This window comes from Pelophylax lessonae (assembly GCF_965119305.1).
Source record: "Pelophylax lessonae genome assembly, chromosome: 12".
NCBI classification, from domain to species: Eukaryota; Metazoa; Chordata; class Amphibia; order Anura; family Ranidae; genus Pelophylax; species Pelophylax lessonae.
The window spans coordinates 120,737,602-120,751,331 of record NC_138779.1 but is presented as its reverse complement, the minus strand read 5'-3'; the positions used below and the strand labels follow the sequence as shown (position 1 = coordinate 120,751,331).

The following is a 13,730-nucleotide window of genomic DNA, read 5'->3' as shown; positions in this document are numbered from 1 at the left end:
CAGTCCTTTAAAGCGAGGATCCAGTGCAGAGGCTGTATGAAGGATCTTCTTCTCTGCCTCACTGCTGTACCTCTTCAGGAGATCTGTTTTGATGGCATTCTTGATCTCATGGGTCATGGGTGTGTCTCCCATGGTGTCTGTCATGCTCTGGAGCAGTTGTGCATTTAGAGGGGCAATGAGAGACACTGTTGGGTTGCGCTCTTCTGACATCAGCAAGGTTGCATCCTTCATTGGCTTTAATGCACTCACAGCGTCCTCTGCATTTGACACATCTGTTTCATTGAGAGTGCAGAGATCAGACTCTCCTTTTCTGACTTCTGGAGACAGCAAGGTGGCACAAACTGCAGGTTGTTGTTCTAAGAACCTCTCGACCATGTCATATGCGCTGTTCCATCTTGTTGGCACATCAGTTATTAGCTTATGATTCTTCAGGCCCAGACATTTATGTTTCTCTTTTAGACAGTGGCTTGCTCTAGTGCTGCGATGGAAGAATGTGGATATTCGTCGCACTCTGGCGAGAAGCCTGGAGAGCGTGGCCCCTTTCAGTGCCCGCTGACATGCAAGATTGAGTGTATGGGCAAAACATTTAACATGAGGAAATTTACCAACTTGAGCTGCAACTGTCATGTTCCCCGCGTTGTCGGTCACAAGCACTACAGATTTATCAGACAGCTGCCATTCTTCCACGACATGAGACAGTAGCTCTGCCAGATGAGCACCTGTGTGAGACTCATAAATGGCTCTTGTTTGCAACACATGTGACAAGACCTGCCAGTCCTTAGTAACGTAATGTGCTGTTATTGTAACATAGGACTCCGTTGTGACTGAAGTCCATGAATCACACGTTATTGCGACTCGACTGGCTTGGTTCATTGACGCAAGTACCTGAGCTTTGGTGTCGTGGTAGAGTGCAGGTATAACGTTTTCTTTTAAGTGACTGCGTGATGGGATCTTATAACGTGGCTCTAGCATCTTCACAAGGTAGCGAAACCCGGCGTTGTCCACAACTGAGTAAGGCCGTAGGTCCTTGACGATGAAAGCTGCCACAGCTTTGGTTAGTTTCTTCCCTTTTTCTGAGTTGGGCGGATAAGTTGACAGTATGGCATCAATTCTTGGCTGATCTGGGTCTAGCAGTCTTTCCTTGGCAGTGGTGGCACTGCTGGTGGCGACAGGTGTTACTAACTCAGAGTGAAAACGGCTAACATGGTTTCTCAAGTTCGTAGTATTCCCTAGGTATTTATTTTTGTGTGACAGGCTTTACATACGGCGTGTGTCTTGTCCAACTCACGCTTCCCTGTGTGTTCGTAAAATCCGAAATGTGCCCAGATGTTTGCTCTTAAAAGGCTAGGTGCATTTTTTATCTCTCGATCTTTTTCTCCTTCTGCCATTACCACCATACTACCACATATGTGACGGAGACGGATGACATAAGTTGCCAAACTCTGTCAGTGTTTAAAAAAAAAAATAAAAAAATACCACTTGTAAACTAAGCCGCAACAAGTCAACCAAGCAACATCTTTCATAAAATATGACTGTCTGTCTGTCAGACTCCCTCTTATGCATGCACTGAGCCAAAACCCCCGGGGCCCCCCCTTACCCCACAGCTGCCTATGACAGTGACAGTGACACTGACAGAGACCCCCCTCCCCCCCACTGTCCCACACCTTCTCCAATCCCCCACAGCACTGACAAACACTGAGAGTGAGTCCCCCCCTTGCCCAGACCCCCACAGCTGACAGTGACACTGACAGAGACCTGGATGTCCCACTGTCCCACACCTCCCCCAATCCCCCACAGCACTGACAAACACTGAGTGAGTCCCCCCTTTGCCCAGACCCCCACAGCTGACACTGACAGAGACCCCCAGGCCCCCACTGACACTCAGAGAGAGCCCCCCTGGCTGCCAGACTGCCACAGCAGAACAGTACCCCCGGGCCCGACCGACCGTCCCCTGTCCTAGCCCCCCCATCAGACATCCCCCAGAGATACAGACGAGACCCCCATGAATGTCATGATTATACAATTATTTGTTCGGACCAGTACATACCTGCTGCTGTGTGACTGTGTGGGTTGTTGTGCACTGCATTGCAGAGGGGGACAGGTGCTGAGCTGCTCTGTGGCAGGCGGCTGGCTTTACTGGCAGTGGCAGCGTGGCGGCGGCTGGGCCTGGGACGGTCGGCTACGGTCAGGCTGGCGGCGCTGGCTGGCTGCGATGGGGACGCACTTGGGGCTCCTCGCTCCTGTGCTGTGGAGTGTGGACTGGCTTCTGGCTTGTGGGTTGGCTGGCTGGCTGGCTTCTTGGCTGCAAGGCCGCAGGTGGGACGCCGATACACGCGGGGGATGTCTTGCTGCGCCTCGGCCTGGGTCAAAGAGACGGAAGGGGAGGGGCGGAGCCTTTTTATTAAGCTCCCGCCACTAACCCACCAATCCGCTGCCAATCTTGTGACTTTTTCTCCCTTGCGCGATAGGGCGTGGCCGCGGCTGATGGCGTCATTTCCTAATCGATTATGCCGGTAACCCGCATCGATGCAGAATCGCGAAGGGTAAAATCGCGATGCATCGATCTTTCGATTATATTCAGCAGCCCTAATTGCAACCATTGTTTATTCTCTCAGGGACCTAACAAATTTTAATTTACTGTTTTGGAGGAGTGATATAAATATTTCATAAATTGAGGAAAATACTCAAATTGTAAAGAATGAGATTGGAGGACCTAAACTTAAAGTGTCTAGACCAAATGTAGCATTTTCATAAATACCCAGGGTTAAATTTCCATCACTGCTTGTACAACCTCTAGCGGCAATAAGCCTCTGCTGGGATCACCTGTTTTAGGCCCCATTTACACTTGTGAATGGGCTATTTGCGATTAGCTGCAAGAGACCCAGTAGGTTGGGGCAGTAAACCAAATTGAAGTCTGACAGCTCCTGATGGCTGATCGCATGTATTTGCTCATGCACTGATTACCTGAAGGCGATTGGCCCTGAGCACAGACTGCATGAATGATTGATTATTGTGATTAATGGCTAAAAGCTGCGGGAACCTCTGCTGGGTCCAATCACAAGTCAAATGGTCCAATCACAAGTCTGAATAGGGTTGTAGCCTAGGTTCACACTATTGCAGATGCTGAAGGATGTGTAAATCTCACGCAGTCCCACACCCGCAGGCATGACCACATGGAAATATGTTGCTCTTTAGCAGATGCGTGGGGATGCCATTATTTCTTAATAGCATATGAAAACATGACAAGTTTTCCAGTGTGGGAAATCAAATGGTTCTGCAGGACCATGTCGTTTCCTGCGAGTCCAATTTGGAAAGAGGGTTGGGGACCATTTTCCTGTGTTTTCTTTAGGTACAACAGACCATTTAAATGAATAGGCATCTGTTTGGGTGCAAACGTACCCAGACAGAGCCGCAATAGTGTTAACCCAACCTTAGACACAAAATTCCTTGCTATAATTGCTACTAATCTAGCTTAAAACATTGTGAGAATGTTAAAAAATTGTATATGAGATGAATGTATTTCTATTGATAATAGGAAAGAAACGTGGCCAATATAAGCACATACCTATTGTGTCTAATGATGAATCTGACTCTGCTTACAGTTAAATTTAAGAAAATGTATCTTTTTAAGGTTAATGGATTTCAGATTGAACTTCCCTTTTACCTGCCTTCTGGTGAGCTGGAAATGTACCGTAACAGAAATGGAACAGTCATTGAATCTGAAGGATTTGTTAGAATACAGTATTCAGACCAAGGCCTGCTTTACATCACTCTTTCTACCTTGTACTACAATTGTACAGGAGGATTGTGTGGTTATTTCAATGGAAACAGTGAGGACGAGTTTTGCTTCCCAAATGGAAAGTGTACGGATAACGTTGCTATATTCTTAGAGAGTTGGACAACTTTTGATGAGATCTGCAATGGAGAATGTGGGGATTTGCTAAAAGCCTGCAACAATGACTCTGAACTATTGAAGTATTATAGAAGCCGTTCCAAATGTGGAATTATCAATGATCCAAGCAATAGCTCTTTTCTGGACTGTCATGCTGTTGTTAATGTATCCGCATATTACAGAACTTGTCTGTTTCGCCTGTGCCAAAGTGGAGGTAACCAAACAGAGCTATGTGACTCTGTTAGTCGTTATGCAATGGCGTGCCAAAATGCTGCTGTAGATGTTGGCCAGTGGAGGAGTAGAACCTTCTGCCGTAAGTTTATTCATTTTAATTCTTACTTACAAATGCAGAGTTTATCATAATATTTTGGTAATATTTACTTGCACTCATTTCTGTGTGCCAGGTGGTTTAAAACGAAAGTTTAAGTATAAATTTTATTGTATAGTTAACTTCTCGCCGACCGCCCCACGTACATTTACTGCGGAACAGCAACTCCTGTGCGCAGAATCACGTACAGGTATGTGATTCTGCACTTCCGGGTCTTGCCACTGGAAAAAAGCACAATCACAGCGTGTCCAATCACAGCGGGAGCCAATCAGCAGGTCTGGCAGACCCGATGTCCGCCGGAAATGCCGATCGTTCATGACAGAGGGAGAATGGCAATCTGCCTATGTAAACAAGGCAGATCGCTTTTCTGTTAGTAGGGAAGACAGAGATTCTGTAATTCTGTCAAGCAGGAACATGGATCTCTGTCTTCCCACAGTTAAAGCACATCCCCCACAGTTAGCAAGCACCCCCTAGGTACACATTTAAACCTTTGATCCCCCCTTATGTTATCCCCTTCCCTGCCAGTGTCATTAGTACAGTGACAGTGCCTATTTTTTACAACTGATCACTGTATTGGTGTCACTGGTCCCCAAAAAAGTTTCAAAAGCAATGCCGCAATGTCGCAGTCCCGCTTTAAGTCGCTAATCACTGCCATTTCTAGTAAAAAATAAATAAATAAAAAGTATGCCATAGTTTGGAGATGCTATAACTTTTGTGCAAACCAATCAATATACGCTTATTGGAATTTTTTTTATTAAAAACATGTAGCAGAATATATATTGGACGAAATTGATGAAGAAATTGGATTTTTTACATTTTTTTATTGGATGTGTTTTTTTAGCAAAACGTTATTTTTTTGTTTATAGCACAAAAAATAAAAAGCGCAAAGGTGATCAAATACCACCAAAAGAAAGCTCTACTTGTGGGAAAAAAGGACATCAATTTTATTTGGGTACAACGTCGCACGACTGCGCAGTTGTCAGTTAAAATAACGCAGTGCCGTATCGCAAAAAATTACCTGGTCATGAAGGGGGGTAAACCTTCCGGAGCTGAACTGAATAAATTGGTCCAGTCATGGAAGCTGCAAAATCATTTTAGTAATCACAACTACTGTATTGATAGTCGCAGTCCCAGGTCCCTCCAAGGGGTCACTGTCTCGGCACTGCTCCTATTTACAGAACAGCTTGTATTTTTTTCAGTGAATGAAAGGCAATCTTTGATTTGTTAGTGTATCTAAATCTGCTAGTACATCTAACACTCCCTTTCCCCCAGACAGACAATGCTGCTGTCCAAATATGCCCCTGTTCTCATTCATCAAGAGTGGGGGCATTGTAAAACAGGGAGTATGTTACTGGCAGGGATCACCAGGTAAAAACCGAATGAAATAAAGCCTAAAAAAAGAAAACAAATGCAGCTCCCACATCTAAGGATTAGTAAGCTGCGATGTATTACATTGTTGGTTTGGAATTTAATACCGCATTAATATTCATGTATTGGTGTATTTATTTATGAACTGTTATAAGGGCCGCTGATAGGGGGGACCACCAGTCCTCTTGTAGGGGGCCCGGGCACACAAGGGGGCCCCAGTAGGAATAGAGAGAAACAAAGCCGCTCAGGTGTGTCAACTTGACCTGGTGCTGGTAAGACCCGTCATCCGGAAGTTTGCAAGTAAAGGTAGAAAAACCGCACTCAGGTAGATGAAAGCAGATGAAAGCAAATAAAGTGGTTTATTCTTCAAATAGATAAATGAACAGACAGTGGAACAGGGAACAGATGTCCAGGTTAACGCGTTTCACGGCTCACATGGCCGCTTACTCATAACCGTAGTGATGAATAACGGAAATCGTTTTTTTATATACAAACTCTAGATGGTTAATGTAATTGCTTGCACATTTGTGTGATTAACTCAATGATCTTTCATTGAGGAACCGATTAAACCGTGATTCAGCACCTGGGACATGAAAAGACGTACACATGAAAATGCCTCCTAGTGAAGCAAAGTAGCATGACAACAAACATTAAGTGTATAAAATAATTGGCTTACATAATATATACCAATGATTTGTGACATTTAAAAACATTGTTGACACAAAGGAAGAATCCAAAAACGGCATAGACACAGGGGAAGATGATGAAAAGGTTGAAAACTTATGTATATAGATAAACACATCATCTTCTATATATCCCTGTGTAAACATAAAACATAAATTATAAAGGCATGCTTCATGAAACAGATGATATTAAAATGTACTTGTGAATGACTAAAGAAAAGCAACCAAACAAATGAATGGAGGGTGAAAAACGGTCAATTAGAAAAATTGAGAATAAAAATTTCTCATTGTTCATTTATCTATTTGAAGAATAAACCACTTTATTTGCTTTCATCTGCTTTCATCTACCTGAGTGTGGTTTTTCTACCTTTACTTGCACACAAGGGGGCCCCAACAGCACTGGGAATCGGTGTGGTCGGGTAGAGGGGCAATTACAGAAGAAAGCCCTGTGTGGCTCTATGCAGCAGCTGACAGCCAGTTTCTCCCCCTCCTGCCAGCTTTCAGCTGCTGCAGGGAGAGACACAGGGCATCGTTCCTGTAATTACACTGATCCCCCCTTCCTGTTCTGCCTGCTTCTAACTCCCGCCCCCCCCTGTGTGCCCCCCTTTCACTTTGCCAATCCCTCCCCCCCCCCCCGCAGCGCTGCAGGCTTCTCTGTCCTAAAAAAAAATAACAAGTTGTAAAAAAAAAACTTTAAACATTGTAATGAATCATTTGAAAAAACTGTGAAATAAAATAATTGTAAACATTTTTAACATTTAAAAAAATATATATAATTTTTTTCTAATGTAAAAAACAATTAAAACGGGCTAATTCATACGGGTTCTCTGTTATGTTTTTGTCCGCTAATGATTTTAGTGTATTTTTGTGAAAATATTGTTTTGATATATTCGGGGGGGGGGGGGGCCCTGCCAGGTAGGCTGTACGGGGCCCTGTGATTTCTAACAGCAGCCCTGACTGTGATACTGGGGAGTCTATTTAAAGATGTTTTCAACCTATTCAGTCCAGTAACCTTTGTTTTTCTGTTTTTTGAAAGAATTAGCTGGTTGTACATTTATAAATCATAGGTATTAAAGAAATGACTATGGATGAGTGTACCAATAGACAAATTACCGCACCACACCCTGCATAACTTAATCAAAAAGCAAAAGTACACTGGATGATAGGGTTTTTAAGGTGCGAAGAACACAAAACATAATGTAAAAATATATGACATTTTTATTAATAAATATTAAAAACATACATATAGAAAATTTGTTCTGTGCATATACATCAAGCAATTAATCCAAAATTTCTCGACATGTTTCGCTATATGAATATAGCTTCTTCAGGAGATTGTAGATATTGCTCATATATGCTGATAAAATAATAAACAGACAATTAATTGAATTGTCTGTTTATTACTTTATCAACATATGTGTAGCAATATCCGCAAATTCCTGAAGAAGCCATATTCATATAGCGAAACATGTCGAGAAATTTTGGATTAATTGCTTGATGTATATTGTGGGAGATTAGCTCAGTGGCGGGCGTGGATGACCCCTTGGGGGGATTCGTTACACAGGGAGATAGCCGAGAAGTGGTTGCAAACAACAGTTTGGTTTATTCATGCAATTTTCTTCACCAGAAAGATCCAAAATAAAATAAAACACAAAATAAATCCTTGCCACTGTGGGCGGCTACCTTCTCACACCCACCTACCTTCTCACACACAGGAACCTATCTAATGAAGTCTGTCTCCAACCTACTGTTGGGCAGACTTTGCTGATCCTACAGCAGACACTCCATAGTCCATGTTTTTTCTTCACACAACAAATGTCCATTGAACATGTCCCTTTTCCTCTTCACATTGAACATGTCCCTTTGCTTGTCTCTTCACATAGCAAACAGTTAATTTATTTCTTCCACATAGAAATAATTAATTTTCTCACCTTGAGAAGTCTTCACACTTTTTACCCTCCTCAGCGCACATCGCTCCAGGAGGTCTTCACACTTTTTACCCTCCTCAGCGCACATCGCTCCAGGAGGTCTTCACACTTTTTACCCTCCTCAGCGCACATCGCTCCAGGAGGTCTTCCCCATGCTCACACAGCTTCAGTGGGCATCCCTTCTCCCATGCCCACACAGCGTCGGGAGGCACACATCTGACTGTCCTCTTCTCCCCACACAGTGTCAGGAGGCAGCAATCCTTAGACTTCCTTTGGACAAATTATAGAGGCCTTAACTTCCTCATTCCGAACAGCTAAAGGCCTTTCAACTTCCTTAAGCCAGTTCTGGCTACCTTTGCAGCCAACACCCTATAGTAATTGGTGAATTTTCTAAACCAGGTGGAAATGTATCTCCTGTCTGTGACTACATCCACAGATTTACCTGACTTCCTGTCACAATATGCACAGAACAAATTTTCTATATGTATGTTTTTAATATGTATTAATAAAATTTGATATATTTTTACAATAATTTGTAATAATATGTATTAATAAAATTTGATATATTTTTACAATAATGTTTTAAAAACCCTATCATCCATTTATAAATCATGTTCGCTTTTATAATAGATTATATTGAAAGCAACATTATTTCTCTGAGATCTTCAATGTGTGGTCTGCCAAGTCCAACACTACCAAGTTTCTGAAATCTTGGGATTTAGTGTAGAGTTTGGAATTTTGCTTGTGTGCCACAGACCTTTTCTACATTTGAAAGCCAGTCTTCTGGCCTTTCGGACCACACAATGTAGATCCCATGAGCTGATTGCAGGTAAGTATGATTTAGTATTGGAAATGTTTTGGAGGAGGGCCCAGAAAATGATAAGTGCAAAAAAAGTTCACTTACAACTACCATAGTGGGGAAAAATGACCAGAGTGAGAAAATTGCAAAGTCACAAAGCTGTTTACATTACATGCATTAAAAAATGTACATGGAAAAAAATCAGGTGGAATGTTTTTGCCCAAATGAAGTATTGTTGATATCTTCTTCATTACTGTATTAATAATACCTGTGTTGCATACCACAGCCTTAATGTGCCCTGAAAACAGCCACTTTGAGGAATGCATTACTTGTTCGGAAACTTGTGAAACCCTTGCCTCTGGCCCAGTCTGCACTGATAGTTGCACTGAAGGATGCCAGTGTGATGAAGGTTTTGCCTTGCAGGGTACGCGGTGTATTCCTAAGAGTGAATGTGGCTGTAACTTTGAAGGGCATCAGGTTTCCACAAATGAAACTTTTTGGATCGATCTGGATTGCAAATCTCTATGTTTTTGTAATGGGACAGACAACAGTGTTTACTGTGAGACTAGTCCATGCAAAGATGAAGAATACTGCATGGAGGACAATGGGCTGTATTACTGTCAGCCCCGTACAGACGCATCATGTATTGTCTCAGGATATGGACATTATCTTACATTTGATGGACTCCCATTTGATTTTCAAAGTAGCTGTTCTCTAATCCTTTGCACTACGGTTACTAATTCCAAAGCGGACACTGTCCCAAGATTTACAGTTACTGCTAAAAATGAGGATAGAGATTCTTCTCTTGCACTATGGGTAAAGCAAGTGGAAATAGAAGTTTACAGTTATAACATTGTAATTTATCGGGCATATAAACACACTGTCATGGTAAGTGAGTATTACGTTTGTACAAACTTCAGTGTTTTTTTTTTTTTTTAATCTTCAATATTTCATAAACACACACATATATATATATATATATATATATATATATATATATATATATATATATATATATATTCATGTAACGTCACAGTATACATTTTTTTACTGAAAGACTTAGAGCTCAACTCCAGGCAAATATAAAAGACACAAATCAGTGCAGAACTTTATTTGTTAAGGCATCAGTACCTGAGTTTGACCTGGTATCAGCCTAATGCAGTCTCTGTTCAGCAGATCTAGGGTCTGAGAGGACAGCACAGTACAAGGAACCAATCAGTTCATATGCTGACAAGTAGCATTCAGGAAGTAAAGAGAAGTGTTCCCAGTGGTACACAGACTGCACTAAAATAACCTGGTTAACTGGTTCTGGACTGCCCACTGCAAATTAACTGCAGCAGGCTGGCCCTCCTGCGCGAAACAACGTAGGTCTACGTCGGAAACGCACCTGCAGCTAGAGGGCGAGCGCGCCGCCAGCAGCGTACTGCGATTTTTACGCTTATTGCGATTTTTTTTACCAAAAATATGTAGCAGAAAACAAATTGACCTAAAATGTTAAAACATTTTGATTTTTACATTTTTTTTGAGCATGTTATATAGCAGAAAGTGAAAGTTATTGGTTTTTTTTCAGAATAGAATTGTCGCTATTTTTTTGTTTATAGCGCAAAAAATAAAAATTGCAAAGGTGATCAAATTCTACCAAAAAAAAGCTCTATTTGTGGGAAAAAAAAAGGACATAAATTTTATTTGGGTACGGCAGCGCAATTGTCCGTTAAAGTAACGCAGTGCCGAATCGCAAAATATGACCTGGTCATTAAGGAGGAAAATCTTCCGGTCCAGAACTGGTTAATTATCCCTGGCCTTATCTAAAACTGAAAAAAGTTTTGGCTATACGTGCAGTTTAGAGCCGGCTCTATGTAAACAGCTAAACATGCTGTTAAACTATGTAAACTGTCCAAAGAGTTGTTATTCTGATCACCCAGTCGTGTGAGCCAGGCATCTAGGACAGACAGAATAGTGAGGTTTCTGACGTCACTTTTCTCTGAGCTGTCAAAAAATGTGGCTTGATCCCTGTCTCCAGGCTAGTGGCTGCACAATAATGGAATATAATAACACTCCTTAGGTCCCCTCTCTGCTTAACTTATTGCAGACTATTTTTCATTGGACATTATGCATTAAAAATACATTTTATTTATTTTTTGCAACAACAATTGTTGCCATTTTTTGCCATAACTTGATGTCGGGGTATTAGTTAGTCAAGGTACTTAAAGGAGTTTTTTGAAGTCAGGGAGGTTTTTTATCTTAATGCATTCTGTGCATTAGGATAAAAAGCCTTCTGTGTGAAACAGCCTCCCCAGCACCCTGTAATACTTACTTGAGCCCCATCTCTGTCCAACGATATCCACAAGTCCCTTGGCTGTCCGGGACTCTCCCTCCTGATTTGCTGAGACCCTACCGTGGTGCCATTGGCTCCTGCGGTTGTCAATCAAAGTTAGTTAGCCAATCAGGAGAGAGAGGGGACAGGGCTGAGAGGGAGCCAATCAGGAGGGAGGGGCTAGGAGCACCAAAAAGAGACCCGAGATGAGGAGGATCGGGGCTGCCCTGTGCAAAACCACTGCACAGGGCAGACAACTATAACATGTTTGTTATAAAAAAAAAAAAAAACAGACTTTACAATCACTTTAACTAGTCTATTTTATGAATATCCTTTAGCCATTTCATTTTGCACAGGATATTGCAGAGGTTTAAAATGTAGTTTCATTATAATTGCATGATTTTCAATTGTTTTAAAGTGTTTTGATTGAAAATTGTCCCTTTTTGCTTTTCTGCTCCATTCTTTGGAGGACACAAAGCTCATAAGGTAAGGTCTGGACAACATTAAAGGGAAAGTATTGTCATTTTGTTTTTTTATTTGTTTATTTACGGTGAATAATACATTTATTATAGTTTTAGTAAGGTAAATATGAAAAAATACAGGGAGAGTGTTATACTTTTTCTGTGATTTTTTCTATCACTTTGTCCTTCTGTTTGCTGTGGACAGAGCTCAGTAGCTCTAGGTGAAAAGCCGTGGAGTTTGAGGCCTAATACACACTATTCATTTTTTTTTTCATTCAACCCAGTGGGCTGAACAATAAAAAAACTGAAGACCTCAGGAGGAGCTACTGTACTAACTATCTAATGTTAGTACAGAGATCTCCCCCACCAAACTATTGTGTTCTGACTGGGGGACAACCCCCCACCAGAACACACTGATCCGTGCTCTCAGCCTTCGGCTGACAATGCCGATCGGATGCTGAACGGCAGACCTTTTTTTACTTACAGTATGTACCTTTGACAGATGCTGACCAAAGGGCCAGCTTCTGTTGTACTGGCTGCTGTACACATGGGCTGAATGCTGGCCGGTTTCTATGGAATCGGCCGATGCCGCCTGATATTCACTTCTTGTATAGGGCCTTTAAGCCTTATCATAGAACTCTGTCTAAAGTATCTGTCAAACAAAATGAGCCTTCGAAGCAGGCACTGACTGCTGTGCTATCTCTTTAGATAACCTTTTATTAAACAACCATTGTTAAACAACAGACTAAAAATATATAATCTTTGAATTAGGGGGTATTGCACAAAATGTTCAGTTCCCCTACTTTTCTGGCATGCTGTGCTTTACTAGTTATGCAAGCCTTACACTTCCTGGTCATTTTAATGCTTGTTATTAAACCTGTACTAACTCATTACAACATGTTTAGGGGAATGTTGAATATAAGTTAAGCCTATTCTGAATTAGTTCTCTAATGGAGTTCAACATTGTACTCCATATAGGCTGGATAGCCCCCCAATCACCTTTAGTTAGTTTTACTATTGGTGGTTGTGGTGATATCCATCCTATAGGGAATACAGGTATGAACTCTATTACATAGTTTAAAATCTTACACATTTTCTCCTGCCCCTCATACATTCATATTAGCCTATCGCTAGTTTCTGAAGTGAGTGATAGACTGCTCTGTTATGAATTTCACATGAACTGTGAATTGATTTACATACTACATTCTCTTCTTTTGCCAGGTGAATAACGAAAGACTCTATTTGCCTCTAAAGTTGGGTCATGGCAAAGTGAATATTTTTGCATTTGGTTTTCATATTGTTATTGAAACAGACTTTGGCCTAAAGGTGGTCTATGACTGGAAGACCTTTCTGTCTGTAACAATTCCCCGCTACATGCAGAACAGCACATATGGCCTCTGTGGGAGGTACAATGGAAATATGGAAGATGACCTGCAGACCTCTAGTGGCTTCATTAGTTTGAATGTCAATGAGTTTGGTCACAGCTGGGTAAAAAGGGACGCATTTTGCCAGGTTGGCTGTGGAGACAGATGTCCAACATGTACAAAAGTGGATGGATTATGGAAAGCCCAACAGCTGTGTGGCTTTATTCCCAACAGGAGCAGTGTATTTTCCAAATGCCACAGCAAAGTGAATCCTAGATTTTTTTTCAAGAATTGCCTTTTTGACTCCTGCATTGATGCTGGTGCTGTCCAAACTGCTTGTAGCTGGCTACAAAACTATGCAAGTACATGTCAGACACAAGGGATTGCTATCACTGGCTGGAGGAACCATACATCCTGCTGTAAGTTTTAGTTAGAAAAACTTACTTGAAAATAAAATTGTATTTTTAGCAAATATGGCAACATGAGTTACTGTAACATGAAATGTGCATGTTGCTTCCAAAGTGTGTCACTTCTTACCATTGAAAGGTTAATCACAAACACACACATGTTTTAATAGGCACTTGCCCCTCCTG

General features: G+C 41.7%; 1 protein-coding gene across 1 annotated transcript in view; it reads left to right on the top strand.

Annotated features, from left to right (window-relative positions):
* The window catches only part of LOC309568220 (alpha-tectorin-like), a gene marked incomplete at its 5' end in the record, with an annotated part of 138,703 nt that overhangs the window by 61,490 nt on the left and 63,483 nt on the right, over positions 1 to 13,730 (top strand). Inside the window, 3 exons of the mRNA XM_082273880.1 lie at positions 3,632 to 4,205; positions 9,285 to 9,886; positions 12,995 to 13,556. Coding sequence (XP_082130006.1) covers positions 3,632 to 4,205; positions 9,285 to 9,886; positions 12,995 to 13,556 — 1,738 coding nt within the window. The remainder of the gene's footprint in view (positions 1 to 3,631; positions 4,206 to 9,284; positions 9,887 to 12,994; positions 13,557 to 13,730) is intronic.